The sequence below is a fragment of the Sinocyclocheilus grahami genome, unplaced genomic scaffold, assembly GCF_001515645.1.
Source record: "Sinocyclocheilus grahami isolate Dianchi unplaced genomic scaffold, SAMN03320097.WGS_v1.1 scaffold1347.1, whole genome shotgun sequence".
NCBI classification, from domain to species: Eukaryota; Metazoa; Chordata; class Actinopteri; order Cypriniformes; family Cyprinidae; genus Sinocyclocheilus; species Sinocyclocheilus grahami.
The window spans coordinates 552,462-572,426 of record NW_015506526.1 but is presented as its reverse complement, the minus strand read 5'-3'; the positions used below and the strand labels follow the sequence as shown (position 1 = coordinate 572,426).

Here is a 19,965-nt window from a genome sequence, read left to right as displayed (position 1 = left end):
GGGCTGAGTGAGCAGAGGTGGCAGATTCGACGAAGGAGCGTCCGGAGGGCTTGCGGCAACCACATGTGACGACCCCGGGCTGGACTCCACTTCGTCCACGGTGAAAGCCGATCCGGCGATCCACAGCGCGAAGTTGCAGTATTTCCTCAGCAACCAGCACGGATCAGCTCCAGGCATGACGACGCAGATATCGTCCTCTTTTGGAAGGCCAAACAAAGTAGTTTCGCTTTCACAACGACTCACACAGTGCCTTCACGACATGGCAGCGGCGGCAACAACAATACTACAGCGAGAATAAAAGTTACGCCTTCTTTCTTTATGTGCACATTTGGGCGGCATTATGCTAATATTTCCACATATTGACGTAGATATGTGGGGGCGTGTTAGAACGAGCCGTTTTAAGTAGGCGTGGCTGACTCTTAACTTTTATAAAGAATATCTCTTTGGACTTGAGTCTTTGCAACTTTACAGATCTTCTTTATGCACCAAGAGCTTGTAACACTCCAAAGAGAAAGGAAAAATTGAAATCGCATCATGTGACCCCTTTAACTATTTGGCCAAATGGGCGATTGAAAAGCCTTTACAGATGCCTTCCCTAATCACAGAAAAACCGAGATTGCGCAGCTAACCATAGACACAAATATCACACTACATTTTTATTATATACTGCACTACGTTTATGTGCAAAATTGGGATCGCTTTCGTAGGCTATTAAATTGATAAAATGCCTATAAATCACTTTCATTTCCAAAAATAAACAGAAATTGGAACTGAAACCGTCCCCCCTCGAAATTCATTGCAAATGCTTTGGGCTGAACATGATTTCCATAAAGAGGGTTCACCATTATATGCTGATAAACAGAAGTTATAGCCTGTAAATGATGTTTGTGGGCGTATCAAGTGTGTGTGTGTGTGTGTGTCTATGAACACTGACACCTGCTGGTGACTTTCATCATCACAGAAAAGAATGAAGTACAATGTCAAATAATAATATACATTGTTACAGCGTTAAACATGCACTATAATTACATGCACTGGTTACTGCATACATGTTCAAAAAGGAGAACACTTTAACCTTTTTAATTGTGAAGTTGTGTGTCCCATATGCAAAGCCTCTATTATCCCACTACCTTTTTTTTTCTTTTATTTTTTCTTCTGCAGATCAGGTTTCTTGTTTTGGTGGCACCATGAGTTGGAACTTCTTGACTAGCTTGCTTGATGAGATCTCCCACCATTCCACTTTTGTGGGAAAGATTTGGCTCACACTCCTCATTATCTTCCGAATTGTTCTGACAGTGGTGGGCGGTGAGAAAATCTATCAAGATGAACAGGAAAAGTTTGTATGCAATACTGCACAACCCGGTTGTAATAATGTATGCTATGATGCATTTGCCCCTCTATCACACATCCGATTCTGGGTTTTTCAAATCATTATGATCACCGCACCGTCCATTATATACCTCGGCTTTGCCATGCACAAAATTGCTCGAATGGCTGATGACGAATACCGACCACGTAAGCACAAACTTTCTATGGTTCATCGAGGACTGAGTCGTGGCTATGACGAGGCTGATGAAGTTCCCATGATCTTGGAGGAGATTGTGCCCTCTGAAAAGGATAGTAAAGCGGTAGCTGCAGCCAAGTCTACTCCTGCATCCAATGCTACGTCTACGAAGCATGACGGCCGTCGTCGCATCAAGAAAGATGGTCTTATGAAGGTGTATGTGCTACAGTTGATCTCTCGTGTAGCGTTTGAGATGGCCTTCCTTTTTGGCCAGTATGTTTTGTATGGTTTTGAAGTTGCGCCATCCTACATTTGCACCCAAAGCCCATGCCCACACACCGTGGACTGCTTTGTCTCACGTCCCACTGAAAAGACCATCTTCCTGGTCCTCATGTATGTTGTCAGTATACTCTGCCTGGTGCTGACTGTGCTGGAAATCCTTCATCTGGCAATTGGTGGTGTGAGGGACACTCTCCGTAGTCGATCGGCTCGGAGGCTTCCCATTCACAGGTCATCCACTATCTGTCACCGCCCTGCTAGTGCACCCCCGAGATATCAGGCTGTCCTGAAAAAGGAGTCCACTAGCAAGCTTAAGGCTGAGGTCCTGGGAGAGTCGGGACGGGAGTCATTTGGTGATGACAACACTGGTCGTGATATAGAGCGTCTACGGAGACACCTGAAAATGGCACAGCGACATCTGGAACAGGCCTACCACTCTGAGGATGTAGGGGCTTCACATAGCAGCGGTCCAGACTCTAACAGCGCTGCCGTTGAGCAAAACCGACTCAACCTAGCTCAGGAGAGCTATGTCAGCTCTAAGGAAAAAGGTTTGTTTTGGGCTACACTTCTTTCACATCACATTTGTATAAGTACGATTTGAAATTAACACCCGCCAACCCACTAAATGCAGGTGGAAATCAACATGGCGGGTAACACTATGAGCTCATTAAGGAAAAGTGTGGTCACATTTACCATTGCTCGGCAAAAAATTGTCGGCGAAATCTAATCGTTTCAACTGGAATCCACGCAATTGGGAGTTTCTCGTCAGGTCGAAAAATTTCCCTACGTAGATTTCACTTGCGTTCAAGTTAGATTTATGCAAAATAAATAAAACAAAAATGGATGAACAGAAAGTGGCTTCGTTTGAAATTGACAGTGGACCTTTTTTGAAATTTGCTGAAAAATTGATTGTTAATGTGACCGCACATTTAGCTTATCACTTTGCATATCATCATTATTATTATTATTGCTAGCAGTAACAAAATAAGGCATAACACTCCGGTACACTCAGGAAGAGACCAGAGACCACGTTTTCAGCGTGTTCTCACTCACTAGGCATCCAATAAATGCTGCATATCCAAGACTTTTGTGTGTTGTCATGCAGACACCAAAAGCACCCTCTGGCATCTTTATTGCAATACTTCAGGCAAACTTATAGCTTTCAGTGAGAAACATTTTCTGTAAATATACTGATGCAAAATTCATAGGAATTTTATCATCATGAAATCATGTGCTGGCATACATGATCTATTGGGGCATGATTTTTTGTTATGGATAGAAGTTTAAATATTTAGTAGCCAAACTGGCTGGTGAATAAGTTACTTAGTTATTTAAACTCTGTTCATAAGATATAAATCATTAATTCCAATCAGATCTGAAGTGCATCTCAGCATAAATTGCCATGTTTTAATGTGATTTTTGTGCACATTTGTTTTTTTAATATTTGATAAATATTTAATGTTTTCCTTTCCTGTTTTTAAAGAGGGTCATGCTTGAAGAGACTAATGCCTTTCCATCAAACAAACCAACTCCAGGCTGAGATGCAAATTTTGGTGGGCAGTCGTTGACAAGATTTTGTGTGTTTTTCCTGTTCATCTGGCATTGAATGGATAAACTCAAAGCTCAGAAACAAAAAATGGAGAGCAATTATTGACAAGATTTTGTGTGCTCCTCTAAATGCATATCAGAAGAAGTGTTACTTTGAGTATTAAAACCATAGCTATGAATAGAAAATTTAGTACAACCACATTTGCAGTTTTGTGCCAAGTCATTTGTCACTCGGATGTTCTGCACTTTTATGTCTTTATAATTGCTTGAAAAATAGTGAAATGGCTTTGTTTTATAAGTACACGTTGTTAACAAAGTTGAAAGCACATTGTCAGTAATTGTAAAATGTATTTCATGTGTATTTATTCATCTTTGTACTGATCTCCAGTAGGGAATAATAATAACTTTTATTTTTGTAAACAATAAACTCTTTAAATATTGCACAGCTTTTCATTATGTCCAATAGATTGCAGAGGGAGAGATAGATCTAAGAATGATTGTTGCACATAATTGAATGAGTAATTATGTTTTTGGTAAGTTTCAAATTATTCCACTGTGAAAACAAGTCATTCAGTTTCTGCTGTATTTCTGTTCTGTTCTTTTTCATTCTCCAAAGATTACTTCAGTATGAGCTCACTTTTTCTTAAGTGATATATTAAAATTCATAGGTTGAGTATTTGCTGCTATGACAAATATGTTGGTTATACTTTTTTCAATTCATTTTTACATATATTAGAAAGTAATATTTCCACTCTATTCATTACCAGTTTTCAGTCTGTTATGATGAAACTTTCTTTCTTTCTTTCTTTACTGATATTGTTGATGTGTATGTTTTTCTTTTCTCTCACTTTCTCTTTTTGTATGATAGCAGTGTTGCAGCAATTAGTCTTGTGATCTTTTCTTGCTTGCTGACTGTGAAGTGTGAAATCACTTTATGCATTGTGTTACCAAGTTTTATGACAAAAAAGACATTAGAAATCTCCACATTATTAACTTCACAGTTATATTGAATACAGTCAAATTAGTAATCTGTATTTTTTTTCTCAAACATTATTATGAGCTGTCCGACACATGGTAAAGAAATAAATGTATATATTAAACACAAAGAAAGTGTAATATGCACACATCTTAAAACTTTAGGCAGGTGCTCCATCACATGGAGCACTTCACTGTCAATAAACAAAAATTGGCACACTTCCACTTACTGCTCTCTAAAAAACTTAAGTTTATTGAATTCACAATGTTTCAACCCTAAGGTCTTCCTCAGGCAAAACCATTATATTAAACACAGATACAACTGGATAGCTGCTGCAACATCCTATAAACCTTGCATAGACATGTCAAACCCATAGTAGCAATATTTTGTGTTTGTGAGGGAAAATGAGTTGCCGCATCTGAAATGTTTAAGGAAATTAAATGAAAGAGAAAAATTCTTGAACATTGTAGCCTATTTAAGTTGCAGCTTGGCCCTGTTATATTTTGGGGATTGCTTTTCTTGGATACTGATATATGACAAGGTTGTGTGCCCTGTAGAATTGAGAATGCCTGTTTAATTCCAATTCAATTTTAATTTAATTTGAAGTGAGGTAGCAAAGAAGATACAAAATTACAATTTGAATGAAAGGAAGCAGAAGTGTATTTTGTAACTAGAAAAAGAATGTTCATCAAGAAAAACTTATTTTAGGTTAGACAGAAACACTGATGTTGGCATGCAGCTACTCAGTATATTTCCATTAAAGGACGTAACAAACACGAAATTAATTATTTTCTCATGTTTGAGTTATTGTCCTAATTAATAATAATAATAATAATAGTTATTATTCTTATTATAATTATTATTATTATATTTAATTTTCATGTCTTGTTGCAACAAAAATGACTGGCAAAAATACATATGAGAACAAGAAGGACTTAAGTGACATTAAACCAAGGGCCAAAACAAAAATTTACCATAGTTTGATCTGACTTTGTGTACTGATTTCAATAGTTTATAATAAAAATGTGTACACACATGGATGACAGTATACTTATTGAACACTATTTTAACATTTATTTAGAATTTTTTTTTTTTTTAATTAAAAAAAATTCAAATTTATTTTTAAAGTCACTTTTTGGCACCAATGTTTTATTCCATTTTGTGTATAAAAACATGGGCGCATCTGATGACAATATGAACAAAGCATTATATTCATGAGTTTAAAACAAATAATCTATTGTGATAAAATATAAAATATCACATAAAAAGTCCTTATATCAAATTAGTTAATTGAATGTGATTAATTTGACTAAAATAGTCATCCCACCCACTTAACTATTTGGCCAAATGGGCGATTGAAAAGCCTTTACAGATGCCTTCCCTAATCACAGAAAAACCGAGATTGCGCAGCTAACCATAGACACAAATATCAGGCTACATTTTTATTATATACTGCGCTACATTTATGTGCAGAATTGGATCGCTTTCGTAGGCTATTAAATGGATAAAATACCAATAGAAATCATTTACATTTCCAAAAAAAAAAAAAATTGGAACTGAAACCGTCCCCCCTCGAAATTCATTGCAAATGCTTTGGGCTGAACATGATTTCCATAAAGAGGGTTCACCATTATATGCTGATGTTAATAAAAATAACAATTTGGTCCCTCGATATTTTCTTTGCCACCGTGAAATTTTCTCAGTCTCTCCAAGTGTAAATAAATACGGCCGGGAAGTAAGAAAACACACAGTCCATGTATTCTCAATACTTCAATTTATTCACAGAAATACAGATCTTATATAGGCATGTCGAGGGGAGTTTTTACCCTCTTAACCAATGAGGATAGGGGGACATATCCTGGTTCATCGAGGACTGAGTCGTGGCTATGACGAGGCTGACGAAATGGATGATGAAGTTCCCATGATCTTGGAGGAGATTGTGCCCTCTAAAAAGCATAGTAAAGCGGTAGCTGCAGCCAAGTCTGCCACTGCATCCAATGCTACGTCTACGAAGCATGACGGCCGTCGTCGCATCAAGAAAGATGGTCTTATGAAGGTGTATGTGCTACAGTTGATCTCTCGTGTAGCGTTTGAGATGGCCTTCCTTTTTGGCCAGTATGTTTTGTATGGTTTTGAAGTTGCGCCATCCTACATTTGCACCCGAAGCCCATGCCCACACACCGTGGACTGCTTTGTCTCACGTCCCACTGAAAAGACCATCTTCCTGGTCCTCATGTATGTTGTCAGTATACTCTGCCTGGTGCTGACTGTGCTGGAAATCCTTCATCTGGCAATTGGTGGTGTGAAGGACACTCTCCGTAGTCGATCGGCTCGGAGGCCTCCCATACACAGGTCATCCACATCCACTATCTGTCACCGCCCTGCTAGTGCACCCCCGAGATATCAGGCTGTCCTGAAAAAGGACTCCACTAGCAAGCTTAAGGCTGAGGTCCTGGAAGAGTCGGGACGGGAGTCATTGGGTGATGACAACACTGGTCGTGATATAGAGCGTCTACGGAGACACCTGAAAATGGCACAGCGACATCTGGAACAGGCCTACCACTCTGAGGATGTAGGTCCAGACTCTAACAGCGCTGCCGTTGAGCAAAACCGACTCAACCTAGCTCAGGAGGGCTATGTCAGCTCTAAGGAAAAAGGTTTGTTTTGGGCTACACTTCTTTCACATCACATTTGTATAAGTACAATTTGAAATTAACACCCGCCAACCCACTAAATGCAGGTGGAAATCAACATGGCTGGTAACACTATGAGCTCATTAAGGAAAAGTGTGGTCACATTTACCATTGCTCGGCAAAAAATTGTGGACGAAATCTAGTCATTTCAACAGGAATCCACGCATTTGGGAGTTTCTCGTCAGGGCCAAAAATGTCCCTATGTAGATTTCACTTGCGTTCAAGTTAGATTTATGCCAAATAAAAAAAAAAAAAACGGATGAACAGAAAGTGGCTTCGTTTGAAATTGACAGTTGACCTTTTCTGAAATTCTCTGAAAAATTGATTGTTAATGTGACCGCACATTTAGCTTATCACTTTGCATATCATCATTATTATTATTATTGCTAGCAGTAACAAAATAAGGCATAACACTCCGGTACACTCAGGAAGAGACCAGAGACCACGTTTTCAGCGTGTTCTCACTCACTAGGCATCCAATAAATGCTGCATTTCCAAGACTTTTGTGTGTTGTCATGCAGACACCAAAAGCACCCTCTGGCATCTTTATTGCAATACTTCAGGCAAACTTATAGCTTTCAGTGAGAAACATTTTCTGTAAATATACTAATGCAAAATTCATGGGAATTTTATCATCATGAAATCATGTGCTGGCATACATGATCTATTGGGGCATGATTTTTTGTTATGGATAGAAGTTTAAAAATTTAGTTGCCAAACTGGCTGGTGAATAAGTTACTTAGTTATTTAAACTCTGTTCATAAGATATAAATCATTAATTCCAATCAGATCTGAAGTGCATCTCAGTATAAATTGCCATGTTTTAATGTGATTTTTGTGCACATTTGTTTTTTTAATATTTGATGAATATTTAATAATATGTTTTCCTTTTCTGTTTTTAAAGAGGGTCATGCTTGAAGAGACTAATGCCTTTCCATCAAACAAACCAACTCCAGGCTGAGATGCAAATTTTGGTGGGCAGTCGTTGACAAGATTTTGTGTGTTTTTCCTGTTCATCTGGCATTGAATGGATAAACTCAAAGCTCAGAAACAAATAATGGAGAGCAATTATTGACAAGATTTTGTGTGCTCCTCTAAATGCATATCAGAAGAAGTGTTACTTTGAGTATTAAAACCATATAGCTGCCAAATTTAAAGACTAGAGAAACACCAGCTCTTAAAATCCACACTACTGTACCTTTCTTTTCAAAGAAATTATATTTGCTCATATTGAAAGAACAGCATGACAACAAAGACGCATTCCCTGTGTTGTTGGAGATATTTGTATGTATTGTTCATTATTATCAGTTTTAGCACATCAGTATTAATTGAAGCATTTAGCCAAAATTCACAGACCATCGAGTTCAGATTATTATAATGAAATGAAAGATGTGTCTTCGTCCGAAAAACAGAAGTGCTTGTGTTTTATGTTATGTTGGTTTTTGATTGGAGTACTGTCTTCCTGTGTGGCCTAATATTTTTGGAACATTGTCCTATATGTAAATATCGTAGGTTGAGGGAAACCCTTTTTCTATTAGAAGCAAGGGCACAATAAAGGTGTTCTTTTTTTCTTGTTGATATGCATTTTGAGGATTTTGCATTTAGAACTTTTGAATGAAATTATTGCAACACATCTGACCAGATTTTGAAAAAACATAAAGAACCTGGAAATTGCTTGAATTGTTTATTAAAAGGTTTCATGTCCTGTATTACTGTAAAATAATAATGAATGAATGAATAAAATTAATATAATTTATGCAACATGCAACTGCATTACTTTTAGTACGGAACATACGGTATCTGTGGTTTACATTGGATTTATGGGAAACTGGAATTCAGATTTTGCAATGACATTATATAGACGCACACTATTTGTGTCTTTGGTAAAGTATATATATTTGGCACATCTTATGAAATGAGTAGAAAAAATGTTTGAAATGTAGACTCATGTGAGATGAAGGCTCATAATTATTATTGTTTGATAAATTATTTTAGTTTTCCCTCATTTGTATGTCACTTTACATACAAACATAATGAATAAATGTTATGTAAATGACTCCAGTTGTGCCAGTGGCCTATAGGAATACCTGTTAATACCTGTATTTAATGGATGCCTCTATCAGTGGCTGCCATGTTGATATTAGACATTCGAATCCAAATCCATGGTTATATCAGTGACATACAACATTGTTTAATGCCCCTTTAAAAATAAATGTGTCATTTGTTTCTTACCTTCAGCATTTGACCTTTTTATTTTAATCAGAATGTTGTAGTCTTATAAGAGTGTGATGGTACAACTGCTAAAAATCTGGCCGGGTAAGCCAAAGGTCCTGTATTTAAATTGTAGAACAGATATCCCTTTTCACTGTGCCTCTGAGCAAACCTAAATGCTTTTTGGAACTATTCATGTAGTTTGTAGCTTGTTTTAAAGTATCTGCTAAATAATCAACAGCATTTAACACATTACACTTTATGTATTCCTCTGAACATCATTTTGAGATTCATTATTAATCATCAACACATTTGAATGATGGCCTAGAGCAAAAATATGTAGTGTTTATATAGTGTTTTTTTTTTATTATTTATTATTTTTTTAACTTCTGCAGAAGTGAACAATTGTTATTAGGGTAAAAGTGGACAAAGATTATATAATAATGACATGTCTCTTTTTCAAACATTTATGATTTATTTTCATAGATATCTGGGTGTTGTGCAATTTTTTAAGTATTTTAGAATTGTTTTTCAAAGAGCTTAGTGTACAAGGTTAAGATGCTTTTCTGTAAATGGCTGTTTAATTTAGTACAATGAAATAGATATGCAAATATGAAAAACAATCCTCATTTGATTGTGTATTAATAAAATTGTAATATTGCTGAAGGTTAGCATTGTTAAAATTAAAGTCACAAGTAGAGAAGTTATCTATCACACTATTTTAATGCACACATTATTTGCTTTGATCATTCATTTAACATAGCTGATTTGTGTTTGAAAAAACAACAACAACAACATTCCCACACTTTACAGATAATCTTAAATCTAAGCCACAGCAGAGTGTTAGATGCAGTTGCACTCTTCTGGTATGATGTTAGGCAGGGTCTCGTACTTGAATGAATGCCCCCCGTCTGAGGTGGTGGTGAAACGGAGTGACTTCATGCTCTCTGGAGCAGGAGCGCAGCACTGGTTGATCCCAAGTAGGGTAGTAGTGCGCTCAGCACTGGAGCAGTTGCCATGGCAGTAGTAGAAATTGAAGGCTTTAGGATGAACAATCCAATTGTCCCATCCGAGGTCCTCGAAGGAGATTTCTATCTGCTCTCTTTTGCAATCTGTGTCGTCAGAAGCAGGTCTCATGAGCTTTTCGATAGCAGACGGTGACCAAGGGATTTTGGGCGCCCTGCGTGAACGGTCGGGACCATTTGAACGGGTGTGAAGGTGCAGAAAGGGTGTTTTATCTTCTGAATCATAGCAACTGCAGGATGGGCAACGGACCTGCAGCATGAAAGGGCCAACAGCCATGGTAATGTGGAGATGGAGATCTAACTTATAGGTGGTCCAGCCATCGGTGCAGCGTTTGACTGGACTTACAGATGCTTGGAGCAGCTCCTGGTAAGGAGTGAGGATAAAAAGAGGTGCCGAGATGTTGCTAGAAACAATGGCCTCTCCAGCATAGAACCAGAAGTGGGCAGAAGTGATGATGGAGTCCTGGCTGTCCAGAGAGGGCTGAAAGTAGTAAGTAAAGTGACTGGATGCAGCCTCAGAGTTATCAGGCATGTCTTTACATGTAGACTCTGAAAGTTAATAAGAAAGGTCAGAATGTACAGCAACTAAAACTATATGTTAATGTGTCAAAATAGCCTCTTTGTTTTTTCAAAATTTAGGTGGGTCAATGACAAGTGTTCATGATAAAAAATAAATATATTAATTAAATCTTTTAAACATCTAGTTTAAGACACGTGTTACGTTGTTAGAAGTGTACTTTTTCAGTTCATGTTGGTGTCGTATGGTTTTGAAACACTTTTATACAATACTTTTCAACAATAATGACTCTAAAAATGCCATGTGGTGTAACTATCAAATAAAAAATAATAACATATTTCCCTACCACATTTAAAATGTGAGTATACACATCTTGACAATTATTAAAAAAAAAACGTTAATTCATAAATATCATCAGGTTTTTGGAAGGTTGCACTACATGACATTTTACAATCTAACCTTGCCTTGTCATAAAAAAGTCAAATTATCTGACATTTTAAGAGACTTTGACCTTGACACACTGGTACCATTGTCATATCAGACTTTTGCTTCACAACAAATGACTTTGATTTTACTTTCAAATGTTTTTCAACTATTTATAAGTAGTGAAGCTGAAAAAACAACAATAATAATGGCAAACTACTACTATCATTACCCCCCCCCCCCAAAAAACACTTTGCTTTTAGAATGTGCAAAAATGCTTTTAGAATGTGCATTAGAATATGTGTATTAATGTCATTGTATGAATTCCACTTCAAAAAATAGTATGCATAAATTCATACATAATCATCACATCATTGACCCAGGCCACAAGGAGCAGAGGATCTTACCAAATATCATCATGTTAGACACTATTGTTTTTCATTTAGCTACTGGACAGGAAACAAGCTCACCTGAGCTTGGGAACAGAATGACCTGTGAGGACTCCTGATGGTGTCTTCTTTCCACTCTTGTCTCCCTAGTCATTCGTGAAGCTACATGATGCACAACTTTGTCCACTGCTTGCTGTGTTGGTAGCTGCAGCACTGGCAGAGGAGGCTCATCCATTCCCAAACCTTCAAGGATCCGTCTTTTCAGCCAGCCAAGCACCATGTCACGCGGTAATTCATCTCCTTGGCAGGTCAGGACCAGTGGAGGTGGCAACAAAGCCCACAGCATCAGGGCATAAGCAAATGAAGACAAACAGCTGGTCGAGCTAAACATCTTCAAAACTCAACAGAGGTTAAAATCCGATGCCGAAAAAATGACAAGCTCAAAAACAAAAAGTGATTTGTATAGAAGGTTTTCAAAGATATATACAGCAAGTTATCAAAGAAATCTATAAACACTTTTTGATTCACTATTTCATGTGAGAGCTGGAATCAAACTCAGCTTAAGTGTCTTCTCTCTTGCAGATCTGTCTGGCAGAAAAAGTCTGTGACTTTTTTGTTACACCAGCAAATGGCAACTATTGTTTGGGTTCACGCTATCACAGTGTGGATGGGACAAAACAGCTTTTGAGATTAAAATTCTTTGAGACCATTTCTTTCCCTGTTCTCTTGTCCTTGGAGGGAATTGACACAGTATTACAGAAGGGTTTTTAAAATGGCTTTTTGGTCAGAAAGCAGATTTACACAAAAGTCGATCGTGCTTTTATTCCTCCGGCCTGTTTGAAATGTTTAACCTATCTTAAATACAGAAGCCCATTATATTTATCATGTGAATGTGATGTTATTGCATTTTGCCTTATACGTCAAAAGTGACCCCTGAACTGAATTAGGTGTGAAAACATCCTATGAATCTGTTTACACCAGGTCATAAAGGAATAGTTGACTCAAAAATGAAAATTCTGCCATCATTTATTCACCTTCATGTCGTTCCATGATCCATCACTTGTTTGTATGACTTACTTGCTTCTGAGAAGCATAAAAGAAGATATTTTGAAAAATGTCATCGCAGTTGTAGTGTAAATGCTAATTTGTCCTTTTGCACCCTGGAAAGCAGAATGGCAGCTTCTCACCTGTCAATCAATCAATAAAACAAGGTTCTTAGATTTAGATAGTAGCTCTGTATTGGCTGTAATGATGTTATATTTTTGATAATTCCATTGTTGCCTGTTATCAGAACTCCTTATTGGCCAAATCGCATTATTCAGTTTTCTCTGTAAGATTTTTCTGACAGTTTGGATACCATTGACACCTGCTTTCCCACAGTATGAAGCATGAGTTTGAAAAGAACAAACAAGATATTACATTATCAAATGTTTGACCTTGGTTGTGCAAATATCTCTGTCTGGTGTTTTGCCTGTATCTTGGCAGGACTATTCTGAAATAGAAAAGAACAGTTCAGCAACTCTCCACTTCGCATACACCACCAGAATGAATAAATGGTAAAGATCAAATATTATGTTTGATATGAAATATAGCTAATATATAATGCTTTCTCTGAGCTAATATTAGCTGTCACCATTTTAAACACACATTAGTTTAGTTAGTCACATGTGTCTGGTTTAGATTTAGACCAGTGTACTAATGGGTGTGGTACACATGAATTTCTTCTATTTTTTAATAGTCAAAATAACAGAATATGCATCATAATGATAATGGAATGGAATGGAAGCTTTCCGCACTGTGCCCACAGGTGGGGTAAACCTACAAGGAGCGCATTTGGCAAATGGCTCAGCATTATCATAATTTTTCCAAGGAAGAGATCAGTTTTGCAGTCTGCATAATGTATGAAATGGCATATAGTAGTCTTTAGTTGTATGAATATTATTATTTAAAATTTTTTGTGAAATTCAATAGAAAACTCATACTGATCATTTTTTGAAGTATTATGCATACCTTTCTTTGTTTCAACACAACTAACGGCCCATGTTCCATTGCGCTATTATTCAAAACTGTTCGGTAAACATATCATGTGCTAGCCCATGCTATCTTTAACCAATGAACCACTCAACATTCATTCAGTGTATTCATACACAAAAACAGTAGTGTTGGTTGGTTACCAAGTGTCTGGTATGTTTCACATCAGTGGGGAGGAGTTTCACATTTGTGTCAGAGAGTGTAGAAGTCACATTTATACTTGTCTGTACTATGCATTTAAGACCAAAGGGTCAGGGTTTGGCTGGTTAGTGTCAAGTTAATCCCTGCAGGTAGATGCTGTAAGTACACCATTATGCATGCACAGGCGTTTTCCTCAGTTGATTGCCACTGAAAATTAATCATGTATTCTGATTAAATTGAATTTTGGAAGTAATAAATAAATCATTAAAAATATTATCTTACAGTAGATGATTTGTTAATGGTGGATTTATGTTCATTTATTTTGGAGTCTTATAAGTGTGAAGTGGATTGTTCCATTGGGCTGCAAATGTTGTACGCTAAGCTATAACAACTTTTTTTTCTTCTCAATGGTACACACATTTAAAATAAATAAATGTGTGGAGTACTCATATCTTTGTTTGACTTGCTCATAAATCTCATAACTGTATTAAACTCAAATCTTATAGTAAAAGCATCACAAGAGACTTTGGGACGCCCTAAAAAATTCTGCCTACCCTGTCACTTGAAAGCTGGTGGTAGTGGCCTGTCACCTCTACAGGGAGTCAGTGTAGTATAAAGGGCATGGAAGGAAAGATGAAAGCAAGGGGCTGTGTGACGTGCTGGTAGATTGCTGGGAGAGAGGGTCACTATCCAAAAGAGGGAAGGAACACTCCATTTCCCTCTCTTGTGTAAACAGACCCTGGTACTGGACTAATACTACATGATCCTGTGAAGGCTTTAATTAAGCTGCAGTTAATGAAGATATTCAGAGGCATTGTGTTGAGGTAAAACATTTATCTTTCTTTTTTTTAAATTTTTTATTACAGTTAATTGGATTTTGGTACAAAGAAGTATGATGTAAGGCTTAATTTGCCTTGTAATTTACAGTTCCATATTCTGGTGTACATGAAATGGAAAATATAAATTATATTTTTTTAATATATACAGCGAATTATTACAATATTAAATATGAATTAAATCCAGATGTATTTTAATGTTATGTACACATAATCATTTTGTGTTTGTTATAAGGTTCTGATCAGACAATCTGCAATTAAATAGGTTTAATAATTGCTCAATTTCAAAATACCATTGCTTTGAACTATTTTTGCAGATTACAGACAAGTTTCATCATGACAGCCAATAGCAAACTGGGGAATATAAAATCTCAACAAGTCAGTGGCCACCAAATGATTTGTCTCGGTGCAAAAGATTGAGTTTAACAGTATTGCTCAATAAAATAATCACAATGAAAAAAGCTGGGTTGCTGAAGAGAAACTCAAGCTCCATGATTTCCTCGACCCAAGAAACTTTGACAGAGTTTCCCCATCGAAACTCCACCCGTGTTCCTCCGAAAGTTGAAGTGGGCTGCTGTTGCGGCAGGATGTGATGTCCATCTGAGGGTGTCTGTGGGAGGCAACCCGAGACCCACACTGCACTGGTACCATAATGATGACTCTCTGATTAATGATCATGAGGATTATGACGGCTTGTGGATATGAGATTGTAAGCAAGCCGATGGAGGGCTCTACACCTGTTTGGCTGTTAATCACCTGGGTGAAGCTAGAACCATTGCTGTCCTTGCTGTGCTGGACCTTGAAGAAGGTAAGATGCTGTAGTATGTCCCTGAGCGTAAATGCTAAATCTTGCAGAAGTTCCCTGCAGGTTTAAGAGATCTGAATTAGAGGAACTAATTTAAGTAAATTTAACTGCTTGAAGCCAGCTTGACTGACATGACTATATGGTCTGAATGTTAACGAAATATAATTTTCCCTTAATGTGATGGGGGAGGCGATGACCCTTCTTGACTCTCTTGGTTTGACAGTATAGAATGGCTACATTTCTGTCAGTGGTTCTGAACCTACACTGTCAGAAAAAAAGTATATTTAGGAGTAAATCAGCTTATCTGTACCCTTAAAAGGAAAATGTTGTACCTTATCTACCTTATCTAAAATGAGCATATTAGTACTTTAGAGTAGTAACATACCCTTAAATTACTGATATGAAAGTTTTAGTAGTAAATAAGGTGCAAAGATGACCCTTTAAGGGTCCTGCCCCAGTTACAAGCTCTTGTATCTGTAAAGGTACAGTTTTACACATTTGGCTAAGAGTGTAAATATGATTACCCTTAGACATGTCAAGTCAAGTCACCTTTATTTATATAGCGCTTTTAACAATACAGATTGTGTCAAAGCAACTGAACAGCATTAATTAGGAAAATAGTGTCAATAATGCAAAATGACAATAGTAAACACAAATTTTTCAGTTAAAGACAGTTCATCATTGAATTCAATAAATTGTAACACTTAATAAGTCTGTAACACTTTACAATAAATTTCCATTTGTTACAAAATGTACAATAGTTTACATGAATTAACAATGCTTCAGCACTATCGTTCTTAACAGATGATAATTTCAACATTTACTAAAATAGTTTTAAAATCTGAAGTTTTTATTTGTTATTATTAGTAAATGCACTGTGAACCAACAGGAACAAACAAGGAATCATTGTATTTTACACACATTAACAAAAATAGCAAATGCTGTAAAAAAAAATATATCGCTCATTGTTAGCTATAATGCTTTAACTTATGTTAATGGATGGACATTTATTATAAAGTGATACACCAGAAAATGGGGTTACACTGTGTAAACTTCAATGCTTCCAAGCCATCTCAAGTCCTACTTCTGTGAGTTATTGCTGTTCTGCATCTAAAATACACAAGAGTCACACCAACTACAATCCTGTCAATGACTATGACTATGCAGGGTCATCAGCTGTCAGAACACTCAGCACCTCTCACTTTTTCTCTTTTAGGCACTGTGTATCTTGTCCTGTTCTCTTCTCCCCACAGTCTCTCTCTCTCTCTCTGGCTATCTCTGGGTATTTACAGCCTAGAATGTGCCAGAGCTCCAGTTACAGATTTACTGTTACTCTGTTACACATGATTCTCAATTATAGATGTGGCTATGTTGGCCTGATGCCTGTTTTTATTTAGACCCACAATGATAACATATCTGCACAAGAGTTAAAGAATTGCAAAGCATCATTAAACCAGTTAGAAATGTATTTCGCACTCAGTGAATGAAATGTTGCGGCTTGACTAATACTAATAATAAAAAAATAATTAATTAATAAAAAATGTTGACTTTATATGACAACTAATTAAGGAGATCACAGAATGTCTTAAAGTAGTTGGATAAGCATACATGAAGCAGGAGAAATGGGATGGACAGCAATATGAACATGAGATTTTTTCCCCCATAATTTTGTTGTGCAATTCACAGATAGAGCGAAGAGCTATGCTTTAGACCTGTGCCAAAAATTGAGCCTTCATGGTAATCTGATGGTATTAGTGAAAGGCAGAGTATTAGAAAGGTCCTCTAAGGGTCTATTATACCACTCAAAATAGACCACTGGACTCTCCCAACAACATCCGTGAGTTCTGAGTTTAGTAAGAGAAACATACCCAGACAAATGGGCGAAATTTACCCACTTTTTATGGGGAAAATATAAGCTTAATTTTTGTGGTCTGGGGATAAGCCAGGAATGAGAGCATCATACTGGAAGCCATGATAAGTAAAAAGTTGTCTGATCAGAGTAATGCTCCGAGTAATGTGAGGATGGGAACTGTTGGTTCTAGGAGGGAGAAAGAATAAGGTGAGTTAAGTTTGTACAAGATTCTGAATTCAATTCTTTATTTGTGACTGTACCAATCCAGATGAGTGCTGTATATCAGGGGTTTGCTCTGATTATGTTTGTAAAAAACAAAATATGTTGATTGAGCTGGCAAATTGGTTCTATCACATGACATTTATGGGGGAAAAAAGCATGTTTTGGCATATCTGACATATTATTTATTTATTTATTTGTGGTGTGGGTTGGGGGGTCAGTGGGGCATACAAGACTGATGTGTAAGTCTCCGTCTGCCTCCCTACTTGATCCCGATTCCTGCCAGTAATAAAATTCCACCCTGTACTGGTTAACAGCAGCAATTTCATATTTGCTAGTTCCCAGGTCTAAACAGAAATGTAAATAATAACATTATTATGTTTAATGATCACAGAGATTGTTTTGACTTTGTCATTAACTTGTGCACAGTGATTTGAGAAAGCAATATTTTGAACTTGTGACATTTAATTTGATATCTTCATCCTTGCATCTGCCTCTGTCAGTTCCAGGATTCTATAGGTCAGTGGATAAATCTAACCAATTAGTTTTTCATGGCCCAACAAGGCAGAACTTGACAGCTTGTGATAAATACAGCTGTAATTAAAAAAAAGTCTAATCTTTTAGACTTTTAGATTTAATATGAAACAATAACATTTCTGTCATACAATTTTCTGTTAGCACAGTCAAAATATGATACATTTTTAGTAATGGTGATGATGTGTATGAAAAGCTTTGTGGTTTATGCTGGTACATGACACAATGTTGTCTCCCCTTCTTCTCATCTATTAGACCAAACTGTCAAAAAATTTTCAATCTCTTCCATTGCTTGTAGAGATGCACCGATTGCAATTTTCTTGGCCGATTCCAATTTCAGATTTTTTGTTAGTATGATCTGCCGATACCGATTTTTGCCAATTCCGATTTTCTTTCTAAGAACTATAATTAACAGCATATACAAACAAAAATCTACTTTTCTTCTACGCAAAGTTTTATTTTCATAAAAAACAAGTAAAAATTCAGTAATAAAATAAGAACTCATAAAAAAAATAGTTTTCAATTCTAAATATCTGTTCAGTAGTGCCTATAACAGATGACAGTTTATGTTGCAGCTGCTTCTAATTAAGTGATGAAAAGCAGTTGCAAATGTTGTACAAAATAAATATCACCACTATGCATCTTTGCACCAGTAAAACGTGCAACACTGTTTTTCTACCAAATTATATGTAATAATAGCCTAATTATTATATTAATATTTAACTTTAAGTTTCCGTAAACACTCGCGAGATCTCTGCAAAAAATCTTATGATTTATTCCAAAACATGATGCATGATGGGATACACTAAGACTCGAATAGGGTATTCAAGATAGTGTGGATTTAGTGTGTACTAGGGGCACTGCACTTTGGCGTTTTGAAGACCTGGGACAGTCTTGCGCACTTACTTCCTGTCACGCGCACGCGCTCTCAAGTGGCCAAGACTGCTTGTGTGGGTATTTGGATACTCGCCAAGACGGGCATTTTGACATAATTTTGTATGTATTTGAACGTTTTAGCGCTATGAGTGTTACACACTCATTTTGGTATTTGTGGCTCACAAGCTGTTTGAGACTGAGCGCGGTTTGTGCGTGTTTTTGTTTTTGGTGTAAGCGCGAAACCTGCGGGAATGACAAAAATAATGCGCAATACAAGCACTATTTAACCGGAGCGAATGAGATGTGTGAGAGAGAGAAGGGGTTGTCGGAGAGAAGAGAGCGAGAATGCGCGGCTGGCGTTAATGCCTGTGCCGCTGGTAACAAAACGGATCGGCTCGGAATCGGAAAGAAGTGAGACTGACCCACCGATCACCGATCCGGGCCGATCATGAGGAAAATCATCCGATTCCGATCCCTGGCCGATCGATCGGTGCATCTCTAATTGCTTGTCACAGTAGAATATTTTGTGTACATTTCAAATGGGTCAGAGCTGTCTCATTCTAGGAAGTTGGAGGTAACTTTCTCAATTTGAGTATGGTGGGTTGTGGGAAGCTAATCCTTCCTCATATAACTTTATATTTTAAAAACCAAAAATTGCAGATGTAAGAACATCAACATTCATACAATGATAAGCCATGGTTTACAGCAAAGCTTCGTCATCTTCGTCAGGCCAAAGAGGACGCCTACAAAAGGGGGGACAGAGTCTTGTACAATCAGGCCAGAAACACACTGAATAAGGAGATTAGAGTGGCCAAGAGGAACTATGCTAAATACCTAGAACACCAGTTTTCTGCTAATGACCCTGCATCAGTGTGGAAAGGCCTGAAAGACATCACCAACTACAAGACACCATCCCCCAGCACTGAGGCCAATCAACAACTTGCTGAAGACCTTAATGAGTTTTACTGTAGATTTGAAACTCCCAGTCTGACACCCCATACCCGCTCTGAACATCTCTCCACACAACCATCAACACCTCCTGCAACCCCCCTCTCCCCCACTCCTACGTTTCAGATCAGTGAGGATGATGTGCGCCAGGTCTTCAG

At 37.2% G+C, this 19,965-nt stretch overlaps 3 protein-coding genes and 1 pseudogene across 3 annotated transcripts in view; 3 read left to right on the top strand and 1 right to left on the bottom strand.

Annotated features, from left to right (window-relative positions):
* LOC107569469 (gap junction gamma-1 protein-like) overlaps positions 1–3,771 on the top strand; it is a 6,455-nt gene extending 2,684 nt beyond the window's left edge. The window contains exons 2-3 of the mRNA XM_016255570.1: positions 1,162–2,331; positions 3,267–3,771. Coding sequence (XP_016111056.1) covers positions 1,188–2,331; positions 3,267–3,280 — 1,158 coding nt within the window. The 5' untranslated portion in view covers positions 1,162–1,187 and the 3' untranslated portion in view covers positions 3,281–3,771. The remainder of the gene's footprint in view (positions 1–1,161; positions 2,332–3,266) is intronic.
* The window catches only part of LOC107569468 (gap junction gamma-1 protein-like), a 12,756-nt gene extending 3,199 nt beyond the window's left edge, over positions 1–9,557 (top strand). The window contains exons 2-3 of the mRNA XM_016255569.1: positions 6,169–6,964; positions 7,905–9,557. Coding sequence (XP_016111055.1) covers positions 6,169–6,964; positions 7,905–7,918 — 810 coding nt within the window. The 3' untranslated portion in view covers positions 7,919–9,557. The remainder of the gene's footprint in view (positions 1–6,168; positions 6,965–7,904) is intronic.
* Positions 9,558–9,878: 321 nt separating this feature from the next.
* On the bottom strand, positions 9,879–12,058 carry LOC107569459 (inhibin alpha chain-like). Its single transcript, XM_016255559.1, has 2 exons — positions 11,647–12,058; positions 9,879–10,785 (listed from the first exon to the last, which is right to left on the bottom strand). The coding sequence occupies exons 1-2, from the start codon at positions 11,954–11,956 to the stop codon at positions 10,055–10,057; spliced, it is 1,041 nt and encodes a 346-aa protein (XP_016111045.1). The 5' UTR covers positions 11,957–12,058; the 3' UTR covers positions 9,879–10,054.
* A 2,374-nt stretch (positions 12,059–14,432) lies between these two features.
* The window catches only part of LOC107569452 (striated muscle preferentially expressed protein kinase-like), a 48,359-nt pseudogene continuing 42,826 nt past the window's right edge, over positions 14,433–19,965 (top strand).

What these genes read in the sequence shown, in the direction of transcription:
- LOC107569459 (XM_016255559.1), bottom strand. Translation starts at nt 11,956, where the DNA reads ATGTTTAGCTCGACCAGCTGTTTGTCTTCATTTGCTTATGCCCTGATG. An exon ending in CATTCTGTTCCCAAGCTCAG is followed by an intron (nt 10,786 to 11,646) that starts GTGAGCTTGTTT and finishes ATTAACTTTCAG; the next exon opens with AGTCTACATGTAAAGACATG.